The sequence below is a fragment of the Lissotriton helveticus genome, chromosome 7 (assembly GCF_964261635.1).
Source record: "Lissotriton helveticus chromosome 7, aLisHel1.1, whole genome shotgun sequence".
Classification (NCBI taxonomy): domain Eukaryota; kingdom Metazoa; phylum Chordata; class Amphibia; order Caudata; family Salamandridae; genus Lissotriton; species Lissotriton helveticus.
The window spans coordinates 502,093,487-502,120,771 of NC_136068.1; the positions used below are offsets into that span (position 1 = coordinate 502,093,487).

A 27,285-nucleotide genomic window follows, 5' to 3' on the forward strand; every position below is an offset into this window, starting at 1 on the left:
TGTCGATTTTTGCAAACTACAAATATTCTTTAAAAATCATACCAAAACGTAATGACTTACCTGTCTTAGGTAGAGGTCCCATTGGTGAACTTAGGAGTCCAGTACTGGATTACAAAAGTAACGAGAACCTACTTTACCTGTGACTTGAATTTCCTCCCATAGGATAACATTTCTTGGTTTTCACTGAAAAGTGTCAACTTTGAAAATACATTTATATTCTTTAAAAATCACAACTGTAACCAAAACGCTTTTACATAACTGTTTACAGCTTATGTCCCGGGACTGAATCCAGGATCCAGTCCTGTGGTTAGAAAAGTAATCCTTAAAATAATCAACTGCATTTATGTAGAAAAACCCAACCAGCTCAATGTTAAATTGTGTTTGAAATTGTGTTGCCTATTGCAACCACTGTAGCTATTGCACTTACAAAGTCTATTGCCTTTTTGCACAGTAATTACCTAAAGTCACTCATATTGAGAAAAGTATATTTTGATACCTGTTGGTTCTAAAATAAAACAACTATATATTTTGATATAAAAACAGTTGGCCTAGAGTTCCGTTCTTAAGTGTGTGAGACCATTTGCTGACTGAGTGTGTACAACAAATGCTTTACACTGTCCTCTGATACTGCCTACAAGGCCTACTGCCTACAAGCTATCACCTTAGAGAATAAGGTTATATCTAACTTTAACCTCTGCCATTCCTCTGGAGACTGGGGACTCTATACATACTGTACCTTTCTTTGGTCCAGCATATATAGAGCCACTTTCTTACATCCAGTCAGAACTAGGTGGCCGTAATAACTGTCAAACTCTAACAGCGCACTCAAATCACATCACACCACACATGAAGGAGCCCGCTGTCTCCCCATATACAAACGAGCACAATTCAAACTTCTCACCCACACTTTCAATGCACCATAGAACACTGGCCCAGCATACCTCCACAATCACATCTGCTTTCACAAACCTTCTAAATACCTCAACTCATCCAGACTCTTACTTGCACACATCCCACGCATATGGAAAACCAGATCTGGCAGTCGAGCCTTCTCCTACATCCAAAAGCATGGAATGACCTCCCACTACAAATAAGAGCCTCCTCCTCCTCACTTCTTGAATTCTGTAATATGCTGCAATCCTGACTAGTTGAGAATTCAAACTAGACCCTAGGTTTGGTTAGGGTCACACCTGCTCAGCACCAGGATACCCTCACGAGTGATAGTGCACTCTACAAATCTGTATAACATAACACAAGCCAAGCATACCCTAACAATCTAATCTGCTTTCACAAGCCGTCAAGACACCTTTGCTCTTCAGGACTCCTGTTTGGACACAACCCACGCATAGGGAAAACCCGATCTGGCAGGTGAGCCTTCTCCTTGATCGCTCCTAAATCGTGGAATTCCGCAAGAAGATGAAGGCCTGACTTTTTGAATAGTCTCAATAGGCCCTGCTAGCCTCACACCTGCTCAGATCAAGGATGCCCTCCCACTCTACAAATCATCATATATTCTATTGTATCATATCATATCATATCCCATTGTTCACTTGAGGCTACAAACAAACGTCACTGAGAACCTAAAAAAATACACTTCTTCCAGCCTGGGAGAAGTGGGTGCCAGACTGACTCAGAGCTGTCCTAATTTGGGCAATAGAGAGGCTAACGTGTGGATTTTGAACGGAGAATCCAATAAGTAGCCATATATTAAATGGGAGCTTGATCAAGACCTAGCCTGGTCAATAGCAGATGGGCCAGCTAAGTTACCAGGAGTGCTCATACTCAAATTAGAGGATGAGGGATTAAAGGCTTGGGCATAGAGATAGAAGAGAACCAGCAGAAATAGCTGGATTCAGAAAGTCCTTTGCCATCTATTAGTTAATCTAACTCCTGGAAATTGACGAGTAAGACATTCTAAGTAAGTACAAAGAATGAACTCTCAAAGAAATACCTTTGTGAATCTAAATGTGAGTGTTTGACGCCCACCTCCCAGAGATTAGTCTGCATGTGGCATTGTATTTATTTGCTTTATTTAGATGGCTTGATAAGGCTTTAACTGCCTCATGAGACTTTATACCATCTACAAAGGGGAAAAGGTTAATCTCCCACTCTTCTGCCATAGGTTTTAGTAATTGTCACTCACACATTGAACAGCCCACATTCACCCTCCGTCACCTTCATGAACCACTCAGGTATTGATTATTGAAAGCTTTTAGTCATGCCATATTGTGGATTAGTTCCTCTTCATCAGCATACAGACTTCATTTATAGAGGTGTTGTACAAGCCCACCTGGAGATGTGAGCGCAGCACGTCATGAGTCTGAATCATCACCGGTATTTCCATCTTCATGGAGCTGATATGTGAGTTCTAGGGGAAGGGTTGTTGAACATGTGGTGATCTCCAGTACATAGTGTCACCCAGGCTGTACTTGCATCCTGCAGGACATTACTGTCCACCAAGTTTCCCAGCTACCAGAGAGCAGTGATGAGCTGTCAAGGATACCCTGCCCGCCAAATGTTCGCTTGCCCCTACGCCATCGGGCTGTTGGATAACAATTTTAATCAACAGAGCAGACAGGGACTCCATCAGTGGAAAGCTGGCAGTGTGGCCGACTCTAAAGATTTCTTTAAAAAGCAGGTAGGCTGATAGTTTGTCGGACAGGTACTCAGTAGCATTTTTTTAACAGATTTTATTTGTCAAGTAGCACATAGAGAGCAGAGCTCTGAACCCCAGAGGCTTCTGTATAAGAAACGTACATAATCATGCCTTGACATGAGCAAACAAGGAAAAATGAAGAGCAATACAAATGAAAAATACCAAACAAATAACCATGACCCTACTCGGTAGCATTTTTTGATGAGTACCTTGTCTACCAAACTCTAAATCAGGACCATAGACTTTTTACTTTTGATAGCATCTGATCTTGGTAAGTGACCTTGGCTATGGCTGAAACAGGGGTATTTGGTTTATTCTTGCCCTTGAATTGTCTTCTCTTTGCTTGCCTCCACCCAAGGAAATTAAGGTGCCATCTTGGGTATTGGCACAAAAGTATTTCCCAGCATTGAATGACTGGAAGCTCTTTGGGGGCTAACAGACAAGCGGAAATCTGACCTGCACAGCTTGGATGGGACCTAGAGGTTTTACTGTGATTGTGCCGAACGTGCACTGCTTGTGGAGCTGGACTGAACAAGGTCTTTTTGTCTGTTGTGGATTGATTGCTGGGACTTCATCATCCGGTCTGAGGAACGTTGTGGCAGAACGAATTGCGGAAACCCCGATACAATTCTACCTTATCTTTGATCTTCGCCCTGCCGGCTTTCTACACCCGTTTCCAATCGCCCTCAGCGACTGTACCCTCGAGTCTACTGGAGCTGGGGCAGAGCAAGTATCCATATAGAATAATACCCAAAAACAAAAAAGTTTTTTTCTAAGAAGTCGGCAGAAAGCTTTCCCTCTGAGATCAGCCATCTACTCCGCTAACAAAAGGACCCGACAGATTTGAGCTCGTGCGGGACATCAGACTGATTAAGGACGCACAGCCGATTGATATCCCTCTGTCAGATGTGTCCACCTCACTACCTCACTACCTCTCGGAGGTTGACACTCTAACTTTCGTCTAACAGTATCTTCTAACCCGTTGAGGCGTCCCTATAAAGGAAAGGAATGTGAGAACATCTGACGCCGTCACCTCTAAAGGCGTTTACCGTTTTCCAAACTACCTCAGTGGGAATAAGGAAGTAAGGGCCCTATAGGACTATAATCGTGGTCGTCTAAATCTTCCCCAATTGTGGCGTAAATCTACACAGATTAAGACTATGCACTCCATCCTGGGCTTCAGACATCCTTTCTCTTCTGGACCATTGGAGAATTCCTTTTTCTGACTCAATCTCCGTGAATTATTTTTCAAGGCTTGTTGATTGATTGATTGATTGAGAGAGAGAGAGAGAGAGAGAGAGAGAGTGTGTGTGTGTGTGTGTCTGTGTGTGTGTGTCTGTGTGTGTGTCAAACATGAAGTGGCCATTTAAGCAGACAAAATCTGCCTTGATTAGGCACTTTAACAACCATGGTGCCCCTCCCCCGCAGTAACCGTTTTGGAAAAATCACCTCAAGTATTTTGTGTGTTTGCAGCTTTTCACCATGCAATTTATCCACCACTATAGGTGAGGGACGTAAATTAAAATCCTCTGCAATTAATATTGGGGATAATTGAAACAGGTACCCCAGGTTCCTCAAATCTTTGCTGAACAGCTGCCATCGTTTATCTGTTCCAACCAAGGTTTACATATACATTAACCACAATTAGCGTATCTGTGGACAGGGAATCCTTATACAGATTCAGCAGACAGACCAGCACTCAATCACAGCAGGTCCTAATTAGCCCCCGTCTTCAACACATTTCGTAGAAATGAAGGTCAACAGGCCTGCTCCTATTTTAATTGCATCTTTCGTGAATTGCATACAATCATTTCCATACAGGAATTCACCAGCTTACCTTGTCTCCTGGAAAAAATAATTTCATTTTCAATCTGTATCTTAGGACTTCATTTAGATTTTGGCGGATATCCTGTCAGCCAAAATATAATTCCCATAATATCCTATGGGATTTATATTTCGACTGATGGGATATCTGTCACCGTTGTGAGGGAGTCTGCCGAAATCTAAATCAGGCCCTAAGTCAGATTAACTGTCCTTCATAGAGTCCTATGTCCTTCACTGTAGCTGTTTGTGGGATTCTCACTATCCTAGTGACCCCTTTTCCAATGCTTTTACAATGGACTGTACCACTGCCTTCAGACTGCGCCTCATTTATATTTTTGGTCCCCTTGTATTGTTTCTTCTTGTATCCTGACACATCATAAAGGAGGAATCTTTCTGCCTTGGCTTATAGTCTCTACCGTTAATTCCTATCAGCCCAGTAGTTTTTTGAACTGCTGGGGTGTTCCCTCTGGTATTCATCAGCAGTACCTGTTTCAAACATTTCACCCCTTTCCTCCCTTTACATATTTGATCTGGCTTCAGTGGAATGGATGCCATTTGCCAACAGCAATGTACCTTCTTTTTATCAACACAAGGCACCTTGACTCATATACCAATGAGGGTTCATAATCCCTCCCCCCTTCTCACGGTTTAGCCTTGTCCGCCGAGGTCACACCACCTTTTAGAGTCACAATTTGCCTTTCTAAGGCTGGCATGCACAATTTAACTAATCTCAGTTCATGAGAAACCTCTTTTAAGATTCCTGCCTGATTTTTCAAATTGTCAATTGTCAGAACTGATGTTTCAAGAAAACCATACAAAGTTTTTTGCATTAGCAGGAGGGCTTCCAGCATCGGAAAACCATCAGTGGATGACCTCTCCAAATGGCACACGTGAGAGAATAATTTCTTGTTGCATAGTTTGTGAAGATTTCTTTTCTCTTAAAATATCGTCACACCCCTGCAACCTACTTAAATCACCCATTAGTTTGAGGAGCAAGTCACATCAGGAGTATATCCCCTGCCCCAAACCCACTTGCTGATAGTCAAGTCAAGTCAAGAAATTTATATAGCGCACTACATACCCAGAGGGTCTCAAGGCGCTTGAGATGGGGGGGGGGGGTTACTTATCAAATATCCAGGTTTTAAGCTGTTTTCTGAAGGCTAGGTGGTTTTGGGTAAGGCGGAGGTGGCTGGGGAGGGAATTCCAGGTTTTGGCCGCTAAGTAGGAGAAGGATCTTCCCCCCATGGTGGCTTTGTGGATGCGCGGGACAGGGGCGAGGGCTTGGTTGGACGAGCGCAGTTGGCGGGTGGGAGTGTAGAAGGAAACGCGCGTGTTGAGGCAGTCAGGTCCAATTTCGTAGAGGGCTTTGTGTGCGTGGGTGAGGAGACGGAACGTTATCCTTTTGTTCACGGGGAGCTAGTGAAGGTCTTTCAGGTGACCGGAGATGTGGTCTGTGCGGGGGATGTCTAGTATGAGTCTGGCTGAGGCGTTTTGAATGCGTTGGAGTTTATTCAGCAGTATTGCGGTGGTGCCGGCGTAAAGGGTGTTTCCGTACTCCAGACGGCTTGTAACCAGTGCGTGGGTGACCGTTTTCCTTGTTTCGGTGGGGATCCAGCGAAATGTTTTTTTGAGCATGCGTAAGATGTTGAAGCATGATGATGATACGGCGTTGACTTGTCTGGTCATTAAAAGAGTGGAGTCCAGGATGATGCCCAGGTTTCGTGCGTGGTCCGTCGGTATGGGAGCTTTTCCTAGGGCCGTTGGCCACCAAGAGTCATCCCAGGCGGAAGGGGATGCACCTAAGATGAGGACTTCCGTTTTGTCCGAGTTCAGTTTCAGACGGCTGTGCTTCATCCACTCGGCTACTTCTTTCATACCTTCATGAAGGTTGGTTTTGGCGGTGGTTGGGTCTTTGGTGAGTGAGAGTATCAGCTGAGTGTCGTCAGCGTAGGAGATGATGTTGAGGTTGTGCTGACGTGCGATGGTTGCGAGGGGGCTCATGTAGATATTGAAGAGGGTAGGTCTGAGAGAAGATCCTTGTGGAACGCCGCAAATGACTTCGGTGGCCTCTGATTTAAAAGGGGGGAGGCGGACTCTCTGAGTTCTTCCAGCGAGGAACGAGATGATCCAGTCCAATGCTCTTCCTTGGATTCCGATGTTGCTGAGGCGTTGTATTAAGGTACTATGACAGACTGTGTCGAAGGCTGCAGAGAGGTCGAGGAGGATGAGGGCGACTGTGTCTCCGTTGTCCAGTAGTGTTCGGATGTCATCTGTTGCTGCGATGAGGGCGGTCTCGGTGCTGTGTTTGGCTCGGAAGCCAGACTGTGAGGAGTCGAGTGATTTGTTGGTTTCGAGGAAGGCGGCGAGCTGATTGTTGACGGCTTTTTCAATGACTTTGGCAGGGAATGGGAGGAGCGAAATGGGGCGGTAATTTTTGAGTTCGGTGGGGTCGGCTGTGGGTTTCTTCAGAAGGGCGCTGGGTTCGGCGTGTTTCCATTTTTCTGGGAATGTGCCGGAGTTGAGGGAGGAGTTGATGACGTCTCGGAGATGGGGTGCGATAATGGAGTCTGCTTTGTTGAAGATGTGATGGGGGCAAGGGTCTGTGGGGGATCCAGAGTGGATGAAGTTCATTAGGCGAATTGTGTCTTCTGTGGTGATTGGGTTCCAGTTGAGAAGGTTGTTCGGAGGGGGTGCAGGTTCGGGGGTGAGAGGGGTGGACTGGTTTATGGGTTGGTTGTCAAAGCTGTTATGAATGTCGGCGATTTTGTCATGGAAGAAAGAGGCGAGGGAGTCGCAGAGGACTTGAGAGGGGGTGATGTCGTTGGAGCTGGCGATGGGGTTGGTGAATTCTTTGATGATGTTGAAAAGTTCCTTGCTGTTGTGGGCGTTGTAGTCTAGTTGGTCTTTGAGTGCTGATTTCTTAGCTGTCCGATACATTCTCATTTGCTAAGAGGGCCGGATTTAGTAGAGGCTCACAAAAGAAGCAGGGTGGGGAACATAGGTGAGTTTCAATAATAACCACATCTTCTAAAAACTACTGTTCCTGCACCAGCCTCTCCCTTCCATGTGTGGTTATCTGCGGAGACAGGCATCAACATCCTGAAGCACAGGGGAAGAATGCAACTTGTGCTGCTTTTTACTTTTCTTTTTAAAGTGTTTTCCCGCAAAGTCCTTTGCTGAAGAGACTACGAACGCAACCGGTACTTGGAGAGGCTGAGAAACACTCCCTCTGTGTTGGAAGTCACACTGGTACAGGAGCTGCTGTGGTCTTGTCCCCACAGGACTCTTCAGAAACTCCATCTGCCGCATTGATGCTGGCATCGGTACTCCATTTGTCTGCGCCACCTGTGGCTTGACAGACTTTTTTCTTTGGACTGCAGTCTCTTAACCAGGTTATCCCCCTAGCGGAGAAACCCTAGCACTAATAATATATCTTTTCTCCTCACATGCCCTAGGGTACTAGGCAAAGTCATCAAAACCAATGGAGTTCGAAAAATTACACATGCGGAATTACCATTATGTAATCAATATTGTATACCTTGAAGAACATAGCTTAGGCAAGGTTAGAATACTACCACTGCCAAGGGTTGTAACGACAGGTAGATGAAAATCCACCCTAAAATGCAAAAAACAATTTCACAACCTGAGCAATGCTAGTGGATAGAAGTGCTCATATCAATGACACCCTATTCAAAATGTATAATTTCCGTGTCCTCTTTATTAGTCCAAATTCATATTGTTTCCATAGTTCAGTCCAACCACAGGGTACAAATCACAAGATATTCTTCAGCACACAATAAGCCAACAGATTTTGATTTTGCCAACCCTTGTTTCGTCTGGCTCATATGCCAATGACTTAGTCAGGACTGAAAACAGAAAATATATTCTCAAATTATATAAATATAAGTCATTGAGGATACACCTGAATGATTTGATAACTAATCTAGAGAGAAAAGGAAATAAGAAAAGAGAAGGAATTATCAGGAGAAACAGTGCTCAGTTAGAAACCAATCCCTAGAGATGGACCAGAGAGACGAAAAAAACTGATCCATTTTGAAAAAAGTAGTTTCAAGATAGAAGAAAGCCAGAGAAATACCAACACCTCTTGTGTCAAGGATATCTAAAGTACATAAACCAATCTATATCAATAAGTGAATATCAAAAAAGAGAGAATGTGCCCCTAATAAATTATACTAAATAATTCATCTCATGTTAAACGGTCAGAACAACTTACCAATTAATATATTTTAGCAATGGTATCACAAGTAGTGTGAGAATTCCAAAGGACAACTAACGAGCACAAATCGGCAAGAATGTTGAAGTGGTAAAGAAATATCTCTATAGAAGACATTTTTTGACCATAATAGCATTGCCGTCTGTTAATACTCTTAGTCATAACTACTTCTATGCAAGAATTAATATCAGAGATAAAGAAAGCTCCACCGGGTTGGTATCTATCTTAATTTTAAGCCTATAAACTTATTCGAAAACAGGCATCTGGTTAATACTAGACAGGAGCCGCAACTAATTGGTATCAAGCCCAGAGTACACAATTCACATGGATAACCACATGGAAGGTCCTTCTAGTTTTAAATAAAAAAACATCGACTATGCGTCATCTCGAAACCAGGCACATTGTACAACTATTTTTGGTACAGTGCACATACTTTAGTCATGCCGCGGTTCAGTGTTAAAAGGAGGTATGTTAAAAATGACAAGAAATACCTAGACGGTGATTAATATCGTTAATCGTCGTTCGTAGACAATTGCGATCTGCCATAAATTCAATAGTTATCCAACGTTCAAGGCTAGAACATAATAATAAAGGGACAAGAAGGGAAATAAATAACACCATATATATATATATATATATATATATATATATATATATATATATATATATATATATATATATATATATATGAATATTAAATAAAAGTGACTGTCTTAGTAAGTAGAAAAACTATACAAGAAATACCTCAAGTTTTAAAATATCGTATCGCATTTATTTAAATGATTAGTTGGTCCTCGTAGCTCGGGATTCTCTTGAGCTCGAACCTATTATAAAATCACAGAATAATAGCAAATATTATGCTGGCCCTACTCTATTTTAATCTCAATATTTATCATTGAGTGGCATTCGTATCTGATAAATTATAACCCACTCGAAATTAAGCCTGACTTGAAATTAAAAGTTTTGAACATCTCAACTAACTTAAAAAACCCCCGTAGTGGCCGCAGCATTGAAACTTACCGGCGAACAGAGTCTCTATTTCCTTGTTTCCCGGCACGTGTAATACTCGGCGTCTAGCATCGGCGCCATCTTGAAGAGGGAATTTATACCCTCTCTACCCATTAATAATGGAAAGTGGACTCTCGTTTGGCTAGTAGCGCCATCTTATCAAATCTAAGTATCTACAACAGATGTATTAAGTTCGTCTTTCATAAGTTTCAAAGTGTAAGAAAAAATATAGTTCAACTTATATACACAACGGATGACATTATTGGCCAAAAACGGAGATCATAAATACATCATTAAAGTTCTGTGACCGAGATAAAACTCACGCTTAATAAAGATATATAGTATCGCTACCAGAAGTAAGATGACAATGTTAAATTCGACAAGACTATATCTTATAACGACGCCTCAAAAGTGAAATTTAAAAAAAAAGGGATTAACACTGGAAAGCCGATATTCATTATTACGATAGATGATTTCATAGATGCAACTCCCAAAACCGTGTGTCTTATTATAAACCATTCATATCCTATAGATATTATCTATATCAACAGCAATTCAATTAGAGAAGCCCATCACCATATACTATTACTAATCTAGTGAGGAAAGCAGTAGCTTGTAGGTAGGAGTCTAAGCACTCGTATACAGATAATAGACGAAGAGGAAAAGCTAAGTAAAAATAGGAGGAACAGGGATGACAATCAATGTTATCCTATATCAGTACCACTTATATCCTATATGACATTTATAAGTGCATTATTAAAGCAACAAGAAAACAATTATATTGAAGCTAAACAAAGATTTTTCTAAAATTCCGAATTGCACAATATCCATATTTTGTCACATCTCAAGAGTTATATATGAAACACATTATATATATAAATTTCAATTACAGTATAGCACACATTAAGTCTGTAACATAATCGTAACCCCAGATAGAAGATACTTGTTACAGAAAATGGCATAAATTGTCATGTCAGCAAATTAATTCAAATCCACATATAAGTATATCATTACAGTTAAAAGGGATCTTCTACTCAGTACATGGATATAATATCTGGATGGAATTGCTTGTTCTTGTTAGCAAATTAATTCAAAATATCCACAGATGTAGAGGTAAAGTTGGAAAATTTCTTACACCAAAAGAGTAACTCCAGTATCTACATATCCTCTTTTTTTAGACTTAATTCTGATATTAGCCCAAAAAGTATTGCATCTCACTATCGATATTAATGCCCATCTCAAACGCATGGAGTCTAATTATCCAGCGTACCTCAGCCTGCCTAAGGGTAAGTTCTCGGTTTCCTCCCCTTAAATTAATAGGGACACTTTCAAGTCCATGAAACGTAAATCCTGGCTGTTTTGATTTTTGTGAGCAAACCGCAGCATGTACTCCTATCGGGTATCTAGAGTCCATATTGTTCAATGGCCTAAAATACTCAGAGATACGATCTTTCATACTCCTAATAGTGCTTCCCACATAGATTTTAGAGCAGTTACACACAATAATATAGACTACATACTTAGTATTATTCAAATTCAAATAAGCTTTATTCGACAGTTAAGTCATAAAAGCACAAAAACATTTCATCAATAAACATCTCACAATTTTAAATAAAGAACCACACATAACTAAACATGCACAAAGGTTAAAATGTTATTAAATTAGCATACTTAACTGACAAATTCATCCTATAACACAATATTTATATACCCATAAAAATCATAAAAGCAACACTCATTATATACACCTCATTAGGAACCATTTCATTACAATATACCACTACTAAAGAGCACTTCATAAAAAATAGTTTGGGATGGGGTTGATGAAGCCATTCTGTACATACACACTCCGGTCGGGTCGATAATTAATCTCTAAGTTTCTTCTTTCAGGGAAATAATGTTTTCTCTCTAGTCTTGTTTTTAAGGGCCGAGGGTAGCCGGACCTAGTGTAGAAATCATGGACTCCCCAAACAGAGATCGGGCCATCCCCTAATTGTGACAACCAAGATTGTAGATAAGGCACCACCCGATCGCTCCATAATCTGACTAACACCAGGTCACCTGGGAGATCTTTTGGAAGGGGCCGAGCCATCCCACCCTTCTAACACTTCGGATGGCACCATCAATGTTCGCTGGCAAGGGTCGATTCCTAGACAGCCAATAGATGACCTTGTTTTTTAAATCCTCTTGTCTCTCGGTTTTTTCCTTTGGGATTGGTGAGACACCAGTGAGGACACAGACAAAGGGGGCGGCCATGGGGGGCAGATGTATATGTTTGGTATAATCTAGGTTAATAGTTTTCTCCTCATAAAGAGGAAGAAAATTTGGCACCCCTACATCAGTGAGGATACTCTTAGTGGCGAAGGGCTCGGTATCGGATGACGAGGAGGTGCATGGGCGGTTGAGTGGGACCGTGGGTCTGTTAAGAGGGGAGCTACTTCTTTGAGGAGCTAAGTTGGAAACCACGTTAGCAGGTAAGGGCTGTGGTTGACTCAATCCAGCCAAGCTCTTGTTAGGTTGTCGATGCCCTAAATAAAGACTCTATATCCCGTAACCTATCCCCTAAGGAGTTGATTTTTGCAGTCAAAGGGGATATTAGAGAAGTAACCAGGCATTCAATCTGGTCCAGAAAAGCGGCCTGGTAGAGGGGTGCAAAGGATTCAGGATTATCGCGAGCCTGGGAAGCTGTGGGTGGGGCACTGTCGGACGGTAAGGAAGATAGGCAAGGCTTAAGCAGTTTAACTTCCCTCCCCATACTGTTATCCCCGGGGCGCTTTCTTGTGACCATAGGGGTTTTGGGGTTCCCTAGTTGTTTAGTGTTTACTTTTACTAACGGGGATAAGAGTGGGGCAACCAGAATATTATCATTTGTGTTCATTAGAGGGTCTTGCCGCAAAGATGCGGGAAGTATTAGGCTGGATAGGGCTACGAGTGGGTCTGGAATGGTTTCAACTGGTGCATATCGAATGTGACATAGGGCGTTCAAATCCTCCAACCAAGACAGACTTGATGCTGTATCGACTAGCTGCGCCTCGGGATGTTTGCAGTCTACGCTGTGTGGGGACAAACGGGTTTCTAAAACTTCCAAATCATGAATCACGGGTGATAAAGCCCTGTTTATATAACAGTCTAACCTCCCCCTACTAGAGTCACTTGGGAGAGTGCAGAATTTGGAAGTCCCCTTAAAAGACATAGCAACGGTGCATCAAAACAGAGTCCCGCAAAAAAAAAAAAAAAAAAAAAAAAAAAGGTCTATGGAATTCCTGGTGACTCTGCGATATATGCAGAGATGTGGGACAGAGTTTCACTGTACCTTGTTCAGGTGAAGCCAGGGGGGGTGGCCCGTCCCGTCCTTCTCGTGCCTCTGAGGGCCACAGAGGGCCCGCCGTTTGCCCGGGCTTCGCCCTGCGCTTTGACCCGCGCGCGTCCCGCGGGACGGAAGCAGGGTCTGAGTAAATAGGACTAGGAGGCGGGGACGACCGGGGAAGAGTACCAGCTGTTGGTGATAACAGGGAATGCTGGTACTCGCAGTCCCTGGCCGCCGCACCCGCCGGTTCCCAAAAGCAAAGAGAAGGCAGCAAGTAGGCTCCAAATGGGCTGGGTAATCCTCCGGACCTCCCGCAGATCCCGGTCACGGCAACCTCGAGCCGCGAGTCACACCCGCGAAGCAGGGGCGGCGAGAGGTTATGCACAGCAGCAAGCAGAAGGCGGGGCCGGCCGGGGAAGAGTACCAGCTGTTGGTGATAACAGGGAATGCTGGTACTCGCAGTCCCTGGCCGCCGCACCCGCCGGTTCCCAAAAGCAAAGAGAAGGCAGCAAGTAGGCTCCAAATGGGCTGGGTAATCCTCCGGACCTCCCGCAGATCCCGGTCACGGCAACCTCGAGCCGCGAGTCGCACCCGCGAAGCGGGGGCGGCGAGAGGTTATGCACAGCAGCAAGCAGAAGGCGGGGCCGGCCGGGGAAGAGTACCAGCTGTTGGTGATAACAGGGACTGCTGGTACTCGCAGTCCCTGGCCGCCGCACCCGCCGGTTCCCGAAAGCAAAGAGAAGGCAGCAAGTAGGCTCCAAATGGGCTGGGTAATCCTCCGGACCTCCCGCAGATCCCGGTCACGGCAACCTCGAGCCGCGAGTCGCCTACATACTTAGTAGCACAATCCATATGTTGTCTAATTGAATAGATCTTGAACCATTGTATTGAAACTCCTTCTTGTCTTTAGAGACAAATCTGCACATACTGCAATTAGCACATATGAAGGAGCCCAGGCAACGTCTATATAACCATGTTTGATTCCGTCCATCACATTTGGGATAGCTGGGACTAGTCATACTGCCTATAGTTTGGCCTTTACGATAGGTTACACTCTGGTATCTAGAAACATATTCCTGTAATTGCACATCAGCAGTTAATAAGTGCCAGTGACGTTTCAGAATATTAAATACTTTGTGAGACCATGGATGAAAGTCGGTCACTAGTTTGATAGGCAGTGACCTCGCTTTATTTGGGCTACATGATTTTAGAGTATCTGTTCTGGCCAGTATATGAGCAAGTTTCTTAGCTTTAACAATTACTCTCTTGTCATAACCTCTGGCCAAAAATCTGTTTTCCATATCATCAGTGACTTTTTAAAAATCTTCATCCCCTGAACAGTTCCTTCGGGCCCTGTAAAATTCTCCATAGGGAATCGAGTTTATTTGAGTTCTAGGGTGGGCACTATCTGCATGGAGCAGTGAGTTACATGACGTCTCCTTTCTATGCATTTTGCTATTAATCTTCCCGCTTTCCACAAATAGTTCGATATCCAGAAATACAATAGATTCTGCACTGAAATTCATAGTAAACTTCATATTGAAGCTATTGGTATTGATGAATTCAAAAATGTGTTGCAAGTCCAGAACTCCACCAGTCCATATCGGAAAACAGTCATCTATGTATGTCCCAAAATACATTATGTAATCATGCCACGGGGCACCGGATTGGCCCCAGATATGCGCCGCCTCAAACCATCCCATGAAGAGACAGGCAAAAGACAGCGCAAATCTGGAACCCATCGCGGTACCACACGTATGTTGATACCCATCAGATTTGAACAAAAAAAGTTATGTGTGCACTGACATGAACTTTTATGAACGCTCTGCCTTTTCCATCAAGATGGCGGCTCGAGTGAAGAAGACTCTTATGAAAGACCGCACTGGCCAGGGCTGAGCTTGATCGCTTGGATCTGATACAATAACTTTATGCAATGCCGGGGTTGTGCCTATAATGTGACGGGGGTTGGGTGGTTATTGACTATACTCCCCCGACTGGTTTGTATATTTTGCTGGATATTGATTTTACTACGTCTCGGGGTGGTCGCTACTGGCGGGGGGTACGGGAGACCGGTAGTGTTTGCTTTTCCTCCTCCACTTTCCCTCTTTTTCCCTTCTTTTAGGGTAGTTCTTGGGCGACAGTGGGGTTAGGCCGTAGCCATTGCAGGGGTACAGGGTGGGGGGGTTCGGGGAGTTTTTTTAGGTTTCGTAACCTGGCGAGGGGCGAAGCCACTCCCAGATCGAAATCTGTTGTTTCTAATAGTGAGGTTAGGACAGCCTCTGTTTCCAATTGGCTAGCTCCATAAATGGAGGCTAGCCATTGGGAGGCAGAGGCTGTCAATCGCGTTTTCTCTCGAAAACGCGATTCGGGGGCGTTTCTGGTGCTTTTTTTAAGCCCCGCCCCTTTGTCCCGGGCCGCGCTGCGATTGGCTGCCGGCCCGGGACACCCCCGTGACGTCATTCCCGGGCCGCGCTGTGATTGGCTGCCGGCCGGGAAACCCCCGTGACGTCAGCCAATCACAGCGCGGCCGGGACCTGACTTGTTTATTTTTGTACGCTAAATCCACATTTTCACTGTTCTTTTCACATGTATTGCTTCAGTCTCTTAGTTTATGCTCTCGCTTTTAGATTACCATCGGAAAACTAGCTTCTTTCAACAGTTTGACAGTGAGCAAGCTTGGACAGTAATTGTTCACCATACGTGAAAGTTAGGGACTGTCCATCTACGCAGAAGCACTGTTTAGTGTAAGCGACGTGGTGGCCATCTTAGAAGTCAATGTTTACCGGTAAAGTTAACATGAACAGTCTCACTGAGAAAGCTATTTAATAATAACTTTTTATTTAAGGGTCTTAGCTTGAAAAAAATAGTAATTAAATCAAATTCAGCAAGTCCGAAATATTTTGTGCATCTCCCATTTAATTTTTCTTTTTGAAAAATTAACGAGCACCTATAGTGTTATAATTGTTCCAAGTGCGCATTTGAACTTTGATTGAGCTATATATTTAATGTCAATAAATTCTTCTCTTCAGTCGTATGTTTCGCTGTTGTCGAAGTGAGAATCTACTTTGGGCTTTTTGGTAGAACCCGTGCTTGTTTATGTCGTTGTTTCCATTGGGGATTGTGCTTGTTTTAGATTTCAGACCTGGCATACGGCAGCGGAGGGCGGAAGCACGGGCTGAGGGTTGAGAGCAGAGGACGGGGTAGTGTGTGTGTGAGCTGGAGAGACCTCCATGAGAGCCGCTGCCACCGTCTGGGGAAAGCCGTGAGTGACAGCAGTTGGAGCAGAGAGGGCAGGTGAGAAGGGAAAGCTGGGCTGAGCGCTGACAGTGAGGGTCGGTGGTGCTGACATGTTATCACGTATAGCAGGCATGCCTGAGCCACCGCCCGACAAAACCATCCCACACAGGCATGGTTAACGCCCTCCACGAATACAGCAGATTCAGTTATCTCAGACAGACATCTAACCCCCCCCCCATTTCCTCTTCCAAACCAGCTATTATTCCCAGCAATCACCTCCTCTTGAATGTCTTTCCCCTTCCTCCATTACTTGTTTTCTACTCACTGCAACCCCTTCATTGTGAAAGTCATAGGTGACATCTCACCCTGCCCCTTTAGCGTCCACTCACGATTGTGTCACTTTGCATCTTCTTGTTGTTTCCCACTACTATCACCATGCCGTAACACTTCATTCTTTTTCGACTCTAATCACTCATTTTAAGCATCGGTATGTAAAATTGTGCAACATTTAGAGGTGCCTCTTTGAAATACTCGTCCAATAATCCATTAAGGAAAGTTCTGTCTTCTGCAAGTACCGTATTTTTAATTCATGCTCTATAGTCAGTGTGGCAACGTATACAATAATCCGTGATCTAATTTAGCATTAAAACGCGAAGTCCAGCCTATTGTAAAAGTTCTGTTGAGTGTCGCTGCTACCATTTAGAATTTTACAATAAAGCTACACGTCGAAATATCAAGTTTTATAGTTGCTGTATCTGCTTATATATGACGCTCTGGATTCCAAAACGTTGGCACTGACAGCCATTGTGTCCTTGTAACAGCAAGGTCCATATGTGAGTTCTAACCAATCCTCCCCGCAAAACTGAGCTTCATGCAGTCGATTTTGTAACGTTGATGAACCGATTAATGAAAGATTTTTCGGTAAGGACGTCATCAACACTCAATTGCCGTGGCTTTGTATAAGTAAGCAAAACACTTGTAAATAACTTTGTAAGTAACTTCAAAACGATTTCTTGTGGCATCATATTTTTCAATTTAAACAGAGCACGTTTGCTTCAGGGACATTTTACCGACACCTTTTTGGAATGTAGGATTATACTGATATCCTAGAAGCAAAAAATATTCTCATCCCAGAATGGCAATTTTTTTTTATTGTAGCCATAGTAGGTATTTATGTTATGTAACAAGGTTTTATTTGTAGATTGAAATTAACTTTTCATTTTATAGTGCATTTCCAGATTAGACCGCTAAACCGATAGAGCATATTATTGTGGTAGTTAGCTGTTTGTCACTGATCCGGATTTGTTTTTCTAGAGCAGTGTGGGTGGAACTTTAGGAAGACTTCTGTGTTCACTGCTTCCTATTATTCTTATCAAAGTGTTTGCCTGATTATGGAGAGCAAAATGAGCAAGTAATGCTATACGCCTTATTTAGTCTCATTTGAATAACCGAAATGTGTTTGCTAATCTTAACTAGTTTGTAGTATTGGTGAAACATAGCAAGAATTTGACAGGTTTGGAAGATTTCTGAACCAGCTATGCTATCTAACTTTATGTTCATTGTTGTATAGTCATCCATTGTTGCATTTTGAAATGTACTTTTGCCCATGCTACAAATATTACTCACCAGTAATCCTACTGTAAAGACACAAGTAAACCTACTAAATTATGTTTGTGGTCTAGGATTGGATAATATTGGTATGTGGACAGTTAAAAATGTTACATTGCACTGAATGTTATTAGTTGGTCAAGACAAGAACACTAATACTGCATCCCTCCAACTGGTATCTAAGAAAAGAGTACAGCTTGGTGCCTAATGCCGTTCATCACCTTGTTAACAACAAGCTTGAAATTGTCTTTTGCCATGCTTTGTGAAATATACCTCTATAAACTCTTAGAGGTTATCCAGAAGATTTTTGTTGAATTTTGAACATGAACATTTTATCAGTGGTGATATTATTTACAGTGCAAAACTTGAATAATTATCCACTGAAGAATCGCATTTTGTTTGGTTAAGATATTTTCTAAGGGACCGAGGGGGGTGTGTAGTGGAAGGAGTGCATGGTGAGGATATCTTTGAGTGTTTGTATGCTTCTAGAATGACCGAGAACATGGTCTGACAGATGTCCTAAAATATTTGGGGATTGCAGCACACCCCTTAAGAAATGTCATATTCCTAAGCATTGATGATTTGTGGGATTTATTTGGCAATTCTCATTTTGTACTTAGAGCTTCTAGTTTTTGTCAACCGCTTCTTAAAGCTGTGCAACTTCATGACTGATGGTGCCTAGTGGATACATCCTTTAAGGAGCAGTTCTCTGAATATGGTATTCTCTGTGCAATGTATGCTGTGAGTTTTTTTTTATTCACTTTTTTTATTTTGGTCTATGCGCCTTGCCACAGCAAAAACAGCCTTGTGAACTTCCTTAGTTCTCAGTAAGGAACTCTGACATATGTTGGCATATTTGCCAATAGTTGACAGATCTCGGGTTGGGTGAAGGGCATTGAAGTTTAAATATGTTATGAGCATGATAAGAAATTGATTTGATATTCGTTTGTAGATGCTTAATTTCTACCATAAATGGCTTCAGGGTACTAGTGACATAGCCACCACATAAATGATAGAGGCTTGACAGGTTGCATAAATCGATCATTTTTTCCAGATGAGAAAACATAATTGGAATGCTTGTTAATACTTTGTATGCAGATTGGTAGCAATAAGATTAATTCAACTACAGTTAACTTGCTGTTTCTTCGATGTGTGCTAATCGACGTTTCAGCAGAATCCTAAATATATTCAAGTCCCATTATGTTTGAAAATACTGTCAAGTTTATTGGATAATTTGCGACTGCTCTTTTTTTTAGGTTTCGACCTGGCCGTAGCGCTGCGAAACAGGGCTACGCCCAGGCGAAAGCTATTGTTTACATTATGGGGACTTGAATCCGCCCCTTCTTCCATTGGCTAGCTCCATAAATGGAGGCTAGCCATTGGAAGAGATTGGCCGTCAATCACGTTTTCCAGAGAAAACGCGATTCGGGGGCGTTTCTGGGTCTTTTTTTAAGCCCCGCCCCTTTGTCCCGGGCCGCGCTGTGATTGGCTGCAGGCCCGGGACACCCCAGTGACGTCATTTTCCGGGCCGCGCTGTGATTGGCTGACGTCACGGGGTGTCCCGGGCTGGCAGCCAATCACAGCACGGCCCGGGACCTGACTTGTTTATAGTGCAGCCGTGGCTGCTTTAAAGTTACGCATGGGAGGCCAAGATTTTTAAAATGTGCCTTCACAAACTTAACAGATTTAGTCAATTTCGCAATTTTTGGTATTTGTAAACCTGTTTTGGATTTTGTATGTCCAAACCGTAGAAATGGTAATGTGAACGTTTTTGCGATTTACACAAAGCGATGGATGAGTTTGCGCAGTGGCACAGTGCGCTGGAAATTATGCTAATATGTAACAATCGTCATTAAAAGCTGTGTGTGCAAACTGATGAAGTAATACAATAGCAGGCAGGAATTTCCAAAACTTCCGGTATGGTAATTACCGTATGCAGTATTGTGGGTTTACACATATCGAATGGCAAATTGCCAGAGTATCGGTGCTAGTTCAACAATTCCTTCAGGCTTTTCCTAAATTCCGGACACTTTTCTGCAGAGGTATCCCACCGCGCCTTCACTGGCGACAAGTCTCCGTGTAAAACCCAAAGGTGTTTTTATATGTGGCACAACTCGTATTCCTGATAAGGAGTTTCTGACCGTGTCTGATTGTATGTTAAGGCGTAATGAAGGCCTCGGCGTTTTCCCCCCAGAAGGAGAGAGTAACACGTGCAGGCGATGTTTCTGTCTGTTCCCGTGTCCGTCATGTGCTTTGGTTTACTGCCAGCTTGCAGCCGGTGCTAAATCAAAAGGCAAACCCCAAGGGAGTCAGCACAATTTGTGTCCAATTTGCAAATAAGTAAAAATACTGTAAAAGTAATGTTGCTTTATTTTCTGAGTGGCAAGCACTGTTCAGTCCTCTAGATGGCTGTGTTGGCCTATCCAGTAAAACATGCACAGTCCAGCAGACAAGTGCAACACTCCGAGTCCACAGCCAGCGTGAGCCCAGGAGCCCACCTCTGTACAGCAGGTGCACAGGTAAGCGTGTGTGACTGTACAATGGAACCCTGCGGCGAGCACGCGCCTGGGAATGCGCGCGTCCGCCGGACAAAAGATAGTTCAACAGTGCCAGGGGCTCATTTACAACTCCATTGATGCGTGCCACAGCCTGCATGCCAAGATAACACAGAGCGATGCAATGCGCCGGATCCAACATCAACATTCCTCCACATCTTCTTCGATAGGTTCTTTTCCCTGCCTTCAAAGTGCACCGTAATGGGACGCGGAGCTGCAGCTGAGCAGCACCGCGTGAGGCTGACTAAAATGCCAGCGAGCGGTTGATCTGGAAATAAAAAATCAATATTTGCCATTTTCCTCCCTAAAGCCGTGGATGCACTGGAGTAAACCCGCTCTGATCTTAAGTCGCTGTTATAAACACAGGCTGCGGCGCATCAGCGCGTGAGGCCCACTCTGACCCGGGGTGTGTGAACTGGTTTCTAAGAACTCTACCGAGGCCACCCATCATATTTAATTTGTCCTCCAAGACGGACTTGAACCTGGTTCTTTACCGAGGAAGGAGCAGTGCATTAATCATTGTACTGTCTCATTTCTCCCGCCACCCTTGCACGTGCAGGAGGTGACGCTTCCTGGTAGCGGACAATGTCATACATTGCGGGTCTTTCAGGAACGAGGCCCTGCCTGCCTGTCTTAGTCTCGCGCGGGGACTGACTGCCATCATTCAACATTCAAGAGTAGGCTGCCAGCTTCCGTACACGGACTGATCTCTGAACAGCCACCCATGGGCAAATGTGGGGCTCTAGGGGACTGCACCCGTTATATCTATTGTGGTATGTGAGTTCAATTTAAATATGACGGCTTGCATCTGTGCAATAAACAATATGTATGTATGCACAACGCCATATTTGGGTTGTGAGAGACGTCTGGCTACAGGAATGCTGCCTGGCCCTCCCAGATGGGAGTGATTGTGACAATCACACAGAATCCCACTGCCCGTTCTGGAAGGTAAAATAGCATTTTGTAAATCACCAATGCATGTATAACCGTGAGGGAACTAATGTTGATGCCAGTGTCAACTTTGACCAAACACATTCTACCCAGTCTCATAAAAGTCAAGGAATGCAAGCTGATAGAGTGAAGAGCGTTAGTGCATTCAAACATTGGACATAACACGCCTTGCATAGGTGGATACCTTATGCAAAGCATGGCATTCCAGTTTGGCCTGTGGCATGTTGCATTAATGAACAAGTACGGATTCAATACGTCACCCAAGGGATGCGTGAAATGGAGAACATTCAGGAGGCAAACTAGGTTTGGCCCCCTACTCATTTGCTCCCGAGGTCTACCGGAAGAGGTCGAAGACTCTCAATGGCATTCAGGTGATAAATTGCACACCTGCCATTGGGACTTTAGAACTCTACTAAATTCAAATGGGCGGGTTCCCTAATGCATGGGCCAGGTTGAACTGCATACCGCACCCTCAGGGGTACAAAGTAGAACTGGACCAGCCTCTGGCAATTTCACACAGGTTCGAGCCAGATGCTTGGCTGTGGTTCAGCTCGAGGTCCTCCTGGAAGCTGGAGCCCAAGCCGAACCGTTCTTTCGTGTGACTTCAGCACCCCCCCTCCCACCCCCCGCCTCTTGCACAAATAGTTCAAATCAAAGCATTACTGTTTGAGGTAAAACGGAGACACAAATGTACACCCATTTAGTGGCCGATTTGTATGAAATGAAACCAGGACTCATGGGATTATTCATTTAAGGAAATGGAGCACACCAAACTTGACATCCAGACATCTTCTCGGAAGGGCTTGTGTACTCTGAACGAGAGACCCGTGATTTCACAGCAGTGCTGCCCGTGTACATGGGTGTGGATGAATCTGTGTGTTTGAATGCTTGTGTGTGGGTGCGTGCGTGTGTGTGTGTGAGAGAGACCGAATATTTGTTTGTGTATGTGCATGTATATCTGTGTGTGTGTAAGGTATTCCTGGGTGCTTGCGTGTGTGTGTGAGAGAGACACAATATTTGTTTGTGTATGTGCATGTATATCTGTGTGTGTGTGTGTAAGGTATTCCTGGGTGCTTGCGTGTGTGTGCGAGAGAGACACAATATTTGTTTGTGTATGTGCATGTATATCTGTGTGTGTGTGTAAGGTCTTCCTGTGTGTGTGGTTGTTGTTGATTGTATTCTACGACACGCTTGCTTGAACACCAGCCAAATGCAAGTTCATTACCTGAGATTTTTGAAAGTATGACAAATAATAACTTGCAATTATAATGATAACTCGCCATCACGATCCTTCTGAGCTTCCAGAAAATAATTCAGACTGGCAGTAATTAGCATTGTGATGGCTGTCAGTTGATGGTTTTATTACACTGGGATTAGCACCGCCTGGGTGAGAGCGCTCAGCAAAGCGGTCCAAAAACATCAGTTCACGAATCACGTAAAATGCCCATTACAAAAGAACTCAGGGCACAAAATACATAAATTGCCACCAGCGGTCCGAGAAACTTTAAGAGAAACTTTAATGAATGGTTAAGGATTTACTAAATTATTGGCTAAAAAAAACATGCCCCTTAAACCACGGTATGCTACACTGCTGAAAACGTTTACTTTGCAGTTAAATCGTGGTCCCTCTAGCGAACTAAAATACAGGCGATTGGTTTAGTATATAATAAAACAAATATATTCAGAAAAGATTACCACAACGAGGCTGTGCTGCATTTATAGTCAAATCACACTTAGATTCAGTATTAAATCCTAGAAAATACAAACCGGGATCTTCTAGGTTTGTCTCCTATTTTAGAAAAAAATAGTCTAGTGTCCACTTGTTTACGTTTTACAATTCTGGAACAAGGGTGGTTAAACGTTAAAAAGAATGTGTGTTACATTGCAATTATCCCTGTGTTTGCTCTAATAATCATTCAGAAATGATTTAGACAACTCTGAAATACTTTATGTGATTTCTTAGCATTTTCTGTTTTAGAGTAAGTTTCAGAAGGGACAACATTCCAGACTCCACTGCTGTTCTTTCTCATTATGTTTTTCGACCTGAGTTTATAATACTCGTCAGCCCAATAAAAACAAGCATTGGCATAGCCAATAGGTCTCGTTTATTTTTACAGCGACCGACTACAAGTATTTGTGTCTTGTCCGGGTTGATGGTAAGAGAATTTGCTGCACTATATTCCTGTAGTCTGCTCAATGCTCATTGGATGCCACTTTGGTGTGGTCCATAATAACTATATTGTTATTAAAGGCGAAACCGTTGCATTGTAAATGCTTGTTTTATTTTGCCTTTGTTTTGTTCTATGGCCCCTTTTGTCTTTCCTTTTTCCTTTTACGAGAGGTGGGCTGTTTCTTCTCCACGGATCCTTTATTGTCCGGTGTCTACTCTGGCCCTAATTATCCTATATCATTGAGGACGGGGTCGCGCGGGTGGGATTGTTTTTGATCGCCTAATAAGACTGTTTATTTTTCTTTCTCTTATCTGCATAATCGTGATAGGCCGTGTGTTCCTTACGATGGTTATTTGTTTGTATAGTCCCCCCGCATGTCCCTGACCTGCATTTTATTGTTTGACACCTGATATCTGTAATGCCTACTCTTGTCTTACTGTTAAAGTAAAAAAATATATAAAAAAAAAAAAAGTTATGTGACTGAGGTGTCATTAAGCACCCTACTCCAACCCCTATGTACTACAGGGCCACAGGGAAGGATGACCTGAAAATAGTAAGCACAATGTTAGTTTCCGCGAGGCATGCAGGGCATTCACCACATAACAGGTAACAATATCCTAAGGTGGCCTGCAGCAGAGTCCCAGTAGTGTAATTCTGAGCTTTATATATTTTTTGCCCGCAAAGCACTTCTTGGCAAACTGGTGATAGGGGTTTGAAAAGGGGCTTGTTTAAAAGCTCAGACATTGATTAAACCGTTCAACTTTAAAGAAGCATTGAGGGATTATCCGGACAGGCAAAGGGATGAGCAAAGAAAACTCTTTGGGAAGGAGGTGAGGTAGTCCTAGTATCTCCTATTAACAGGGGAAATGGCTTGGGGTGGGGCAGATAATGTCAAGATATAAGTTAATGAACGCCAGATTTTGCCGACAGCAGCTTCTATGAATGTTGTGTGTAAGAACTTGTTTTATTGGCTGCCCTTCATCAAGGAGTATCATCCAGTTAATAGCAGAGAAGGACAGCTCTGTGGCACATACACACATATATCCTGCGTTGGATTAGGATGGAAGAGGGGAAGGGGGCTTCAGAAATCCATACATGACATTTAGTTATCTTTTGACCTGGTTTGGCGGCACCCTGATAACGTCTGGTTGTTAGGGATACAGTCAAGCCATGATGGTGAAGACCATGCTAATATGGCATGCATTTCTTTGCTCCTTGTCTTTTAAGTGCCAATCCAGTTTCCTATGTGAACTTTGAAAATAATCAAAATGAATAATATTATATTAAAAATATGCAACCCTTTAGTCAAATTTCCAGTCAAACCTTTCTTCTCTGAATTGTGTTGTAGATACCGAAGATGCTGCAAGGATTTTCGATGGGCTGGCAGAAGCAGCTCTGCACTATGTCAAGCTGGATAATAGAGGGGCCAAGGTGACATTTGGCCAGTTTGCCAAGAAGCTCAAGGTTTGAACAAGAGAAATATTTATTTTAGCACCCCTGCCCCCACTAATGATCATACCCAACTCCTACTAATTTCACTCCACCTCAAAGACACTGAAATAAATGTACAGAATGATCTCCTTGAAAGCATAAGACTATTCCCTGTCGGACTACAAAAGTCCCCTGCAATGTTGTGAATGTGCACCCCTGCCATGAGTGCCCCAACTGTGCCGATATCTGGACGTCTTGTACTGATGTTTGGTCATGGGCGCACATGGGATATGGATGTGCACCATGACCAAGGCCAGTTTCATGGTAATTCAGCCTTGTTAGACTGGGAGGAGGGCAGAAGCACCACCCTCAGAGTGGTAAAGGGCTACTGACTTTGCTATGAATTAAGTGACACAAGCAAGGGGGCAGCAGCATACCCTTTTTGTGTTTCATTGTAATCAATAGTGTGAAGAGTCCTTTTTACCTGGGTCAATGGAGTGGAGCCTATCGGCCCACTCATGTAAATTTCCGCTGATATGTACTTAACTCACGCTTGTCCTACATGGTAGCTGTGCGTGTAGTGCCAGTCGTCGCCATGGCTCTAGAGTGCTAACCTTAAGAGACTGCGGATATTAATTAGTGCACTGGTTATATACTTTGTGTGCATGTATTACATACTTATTTTATGACAAAAGCAAGTATTAGACTGGACAATCCGCTTATTGTGGTTACAGTTTTTTCCTTTGAGTTTTGCGTCTATATATGAATTGCTCCCACTTACCCATAAAAAGCCTGGCACTGCTTGACACCCGCTACCAGTTAACAAGCTGCTTGAGGATCCATAGTGGGTTAGGCCCCCCGGGCCAGCAGGAGTAAAAACCCACAACCTCCACTGTTGGGCCCAGTAACCCCTGCCTGTCCTATGGCCCTCTGAAAGTGGTTCTGTCAATCCTCATAATCACTGGATAAACCACTAACCTTGGGTTCCGTAGTAGTGTACTGCCTGTCATAATTCGCTTTAACTCCTCATTAGGGCAGTAAGAGTTAAATAAATGCAGTTACCATTAAAAATGATATATTTGTAGTACATGTTTCAATTACTGATGGAATCATCTGCGCTCTGTAATGTTTGGTGGCTTTAGTGGTCAGGACGAAGTTTGAGCCATTTAATTGCTGACGGGTATGAAATTTCTGGTTTATCCACAGTGCGATTGTACTACGAAGGAAAAATTCTGATAACTAGGCCTGGGACCCTTTAAAGTTTGTGGGCTATAAAATAAGCCAGGAGTGTAATTTGAGGAATGTCGATAGAGCTTTCAAGCCTGGTTAGTAGTAAGGCTCTCTTTCCCAGCCTGAGACGCTGATCCCATGGCTGAGACTTCAGGTGTCAAGAGTCCACAGACTGAGAGGACTTTCAGGGTAATTTTGCTCATGGGGGCTCAAGCGCTGCCATATCACTGAAAATAAGGCCAGTAAGTCTGCATTTGGGATCCGGTAAATGAGTCGGAGAGGTCACACTGATTAATGAATGTGCTAAGTTCAAGAATATCAAAACAAGTAGACTCTAATCAACCACCAACCCACCATAAGTAAATACATCCAAACAGGTGATTGGGAACAAAGGCTGGCACACAAGGTGAACTCTAGGGAAGAAGATTTGGAAAAAATTGTGACATGGAGATTAATTGGAAGGGAAGGAAACAATTGAAGGGAAAGTCTAGAGAGATAGGCTGGTGGCAGTGTGGGTAAGGAAGGAATGCAGATTAACCCCTTCCCTGCTTATGACGGAACCATGTTGTCATGAGCCACGGGCAGCGTGTGCTCATGACGGTGTGGTTCCGTCATGCTGCGGCCGCTCCGCCCACGCGGCGCTGATTCCCCGCCTGTGCTGGCGTATTACTGAGTAGGCGAAGTCGTGACGGAACCACGCCTTCATGAGCACAGCTGGTCCGTGACTCATGACGCCGTGGTTCCATCACGAGCATGGCGGTGCTGCTCTCACGACCCCCCCCCCCCCAGCGCCGCGGCGGAATTAGGGCAGCGGCCAACAACGGTGAGGCCAATTGAGAGGCAGAGAGAGACCATCTGGAAGGGCCAAGGCACGTGAAGGGAGGGTTGGTATGAATGAAGGTGGATAAAGATTATATAGATGAGGAGAGGTAACCTAGAAGATGGGCTAAGATACAGGAGTTTGTCAGTGATTCTGTTGATGACACAGGAGAGACCTGTTGAAAGAGTTGGACAACAGTGTGGTAGCCACAAGCAAGAAGAGTTAAGATAATTTATTGAGTTGTTCAGATATA

At 43.6% G+C, this 27,285-nt stretch overlaps 1 protein-coding gene across 1 annotated transcript in view; it reads left to right on the forward strand.

Moving 5' to 3' along the window:
- LOC144768683 (RING finger protein 112-like) overlaps positions 1-27,285 on the forward strand; it is a 352,704-nt gene that overhangs the window by 239,543 nt on the left and 85,876 nt on the right. Inside the window, exon 14 of the mRNA XM_078652512.1 lies at positions 24,900-25,015. Within this exon, the coding sequence (XP_078508638.1) occupies positions 24,900-25,015 (116 nt within the window). The remainder of the gene's footprint in view (positions 1-24,899; positions 25,016-27,285) is intronic.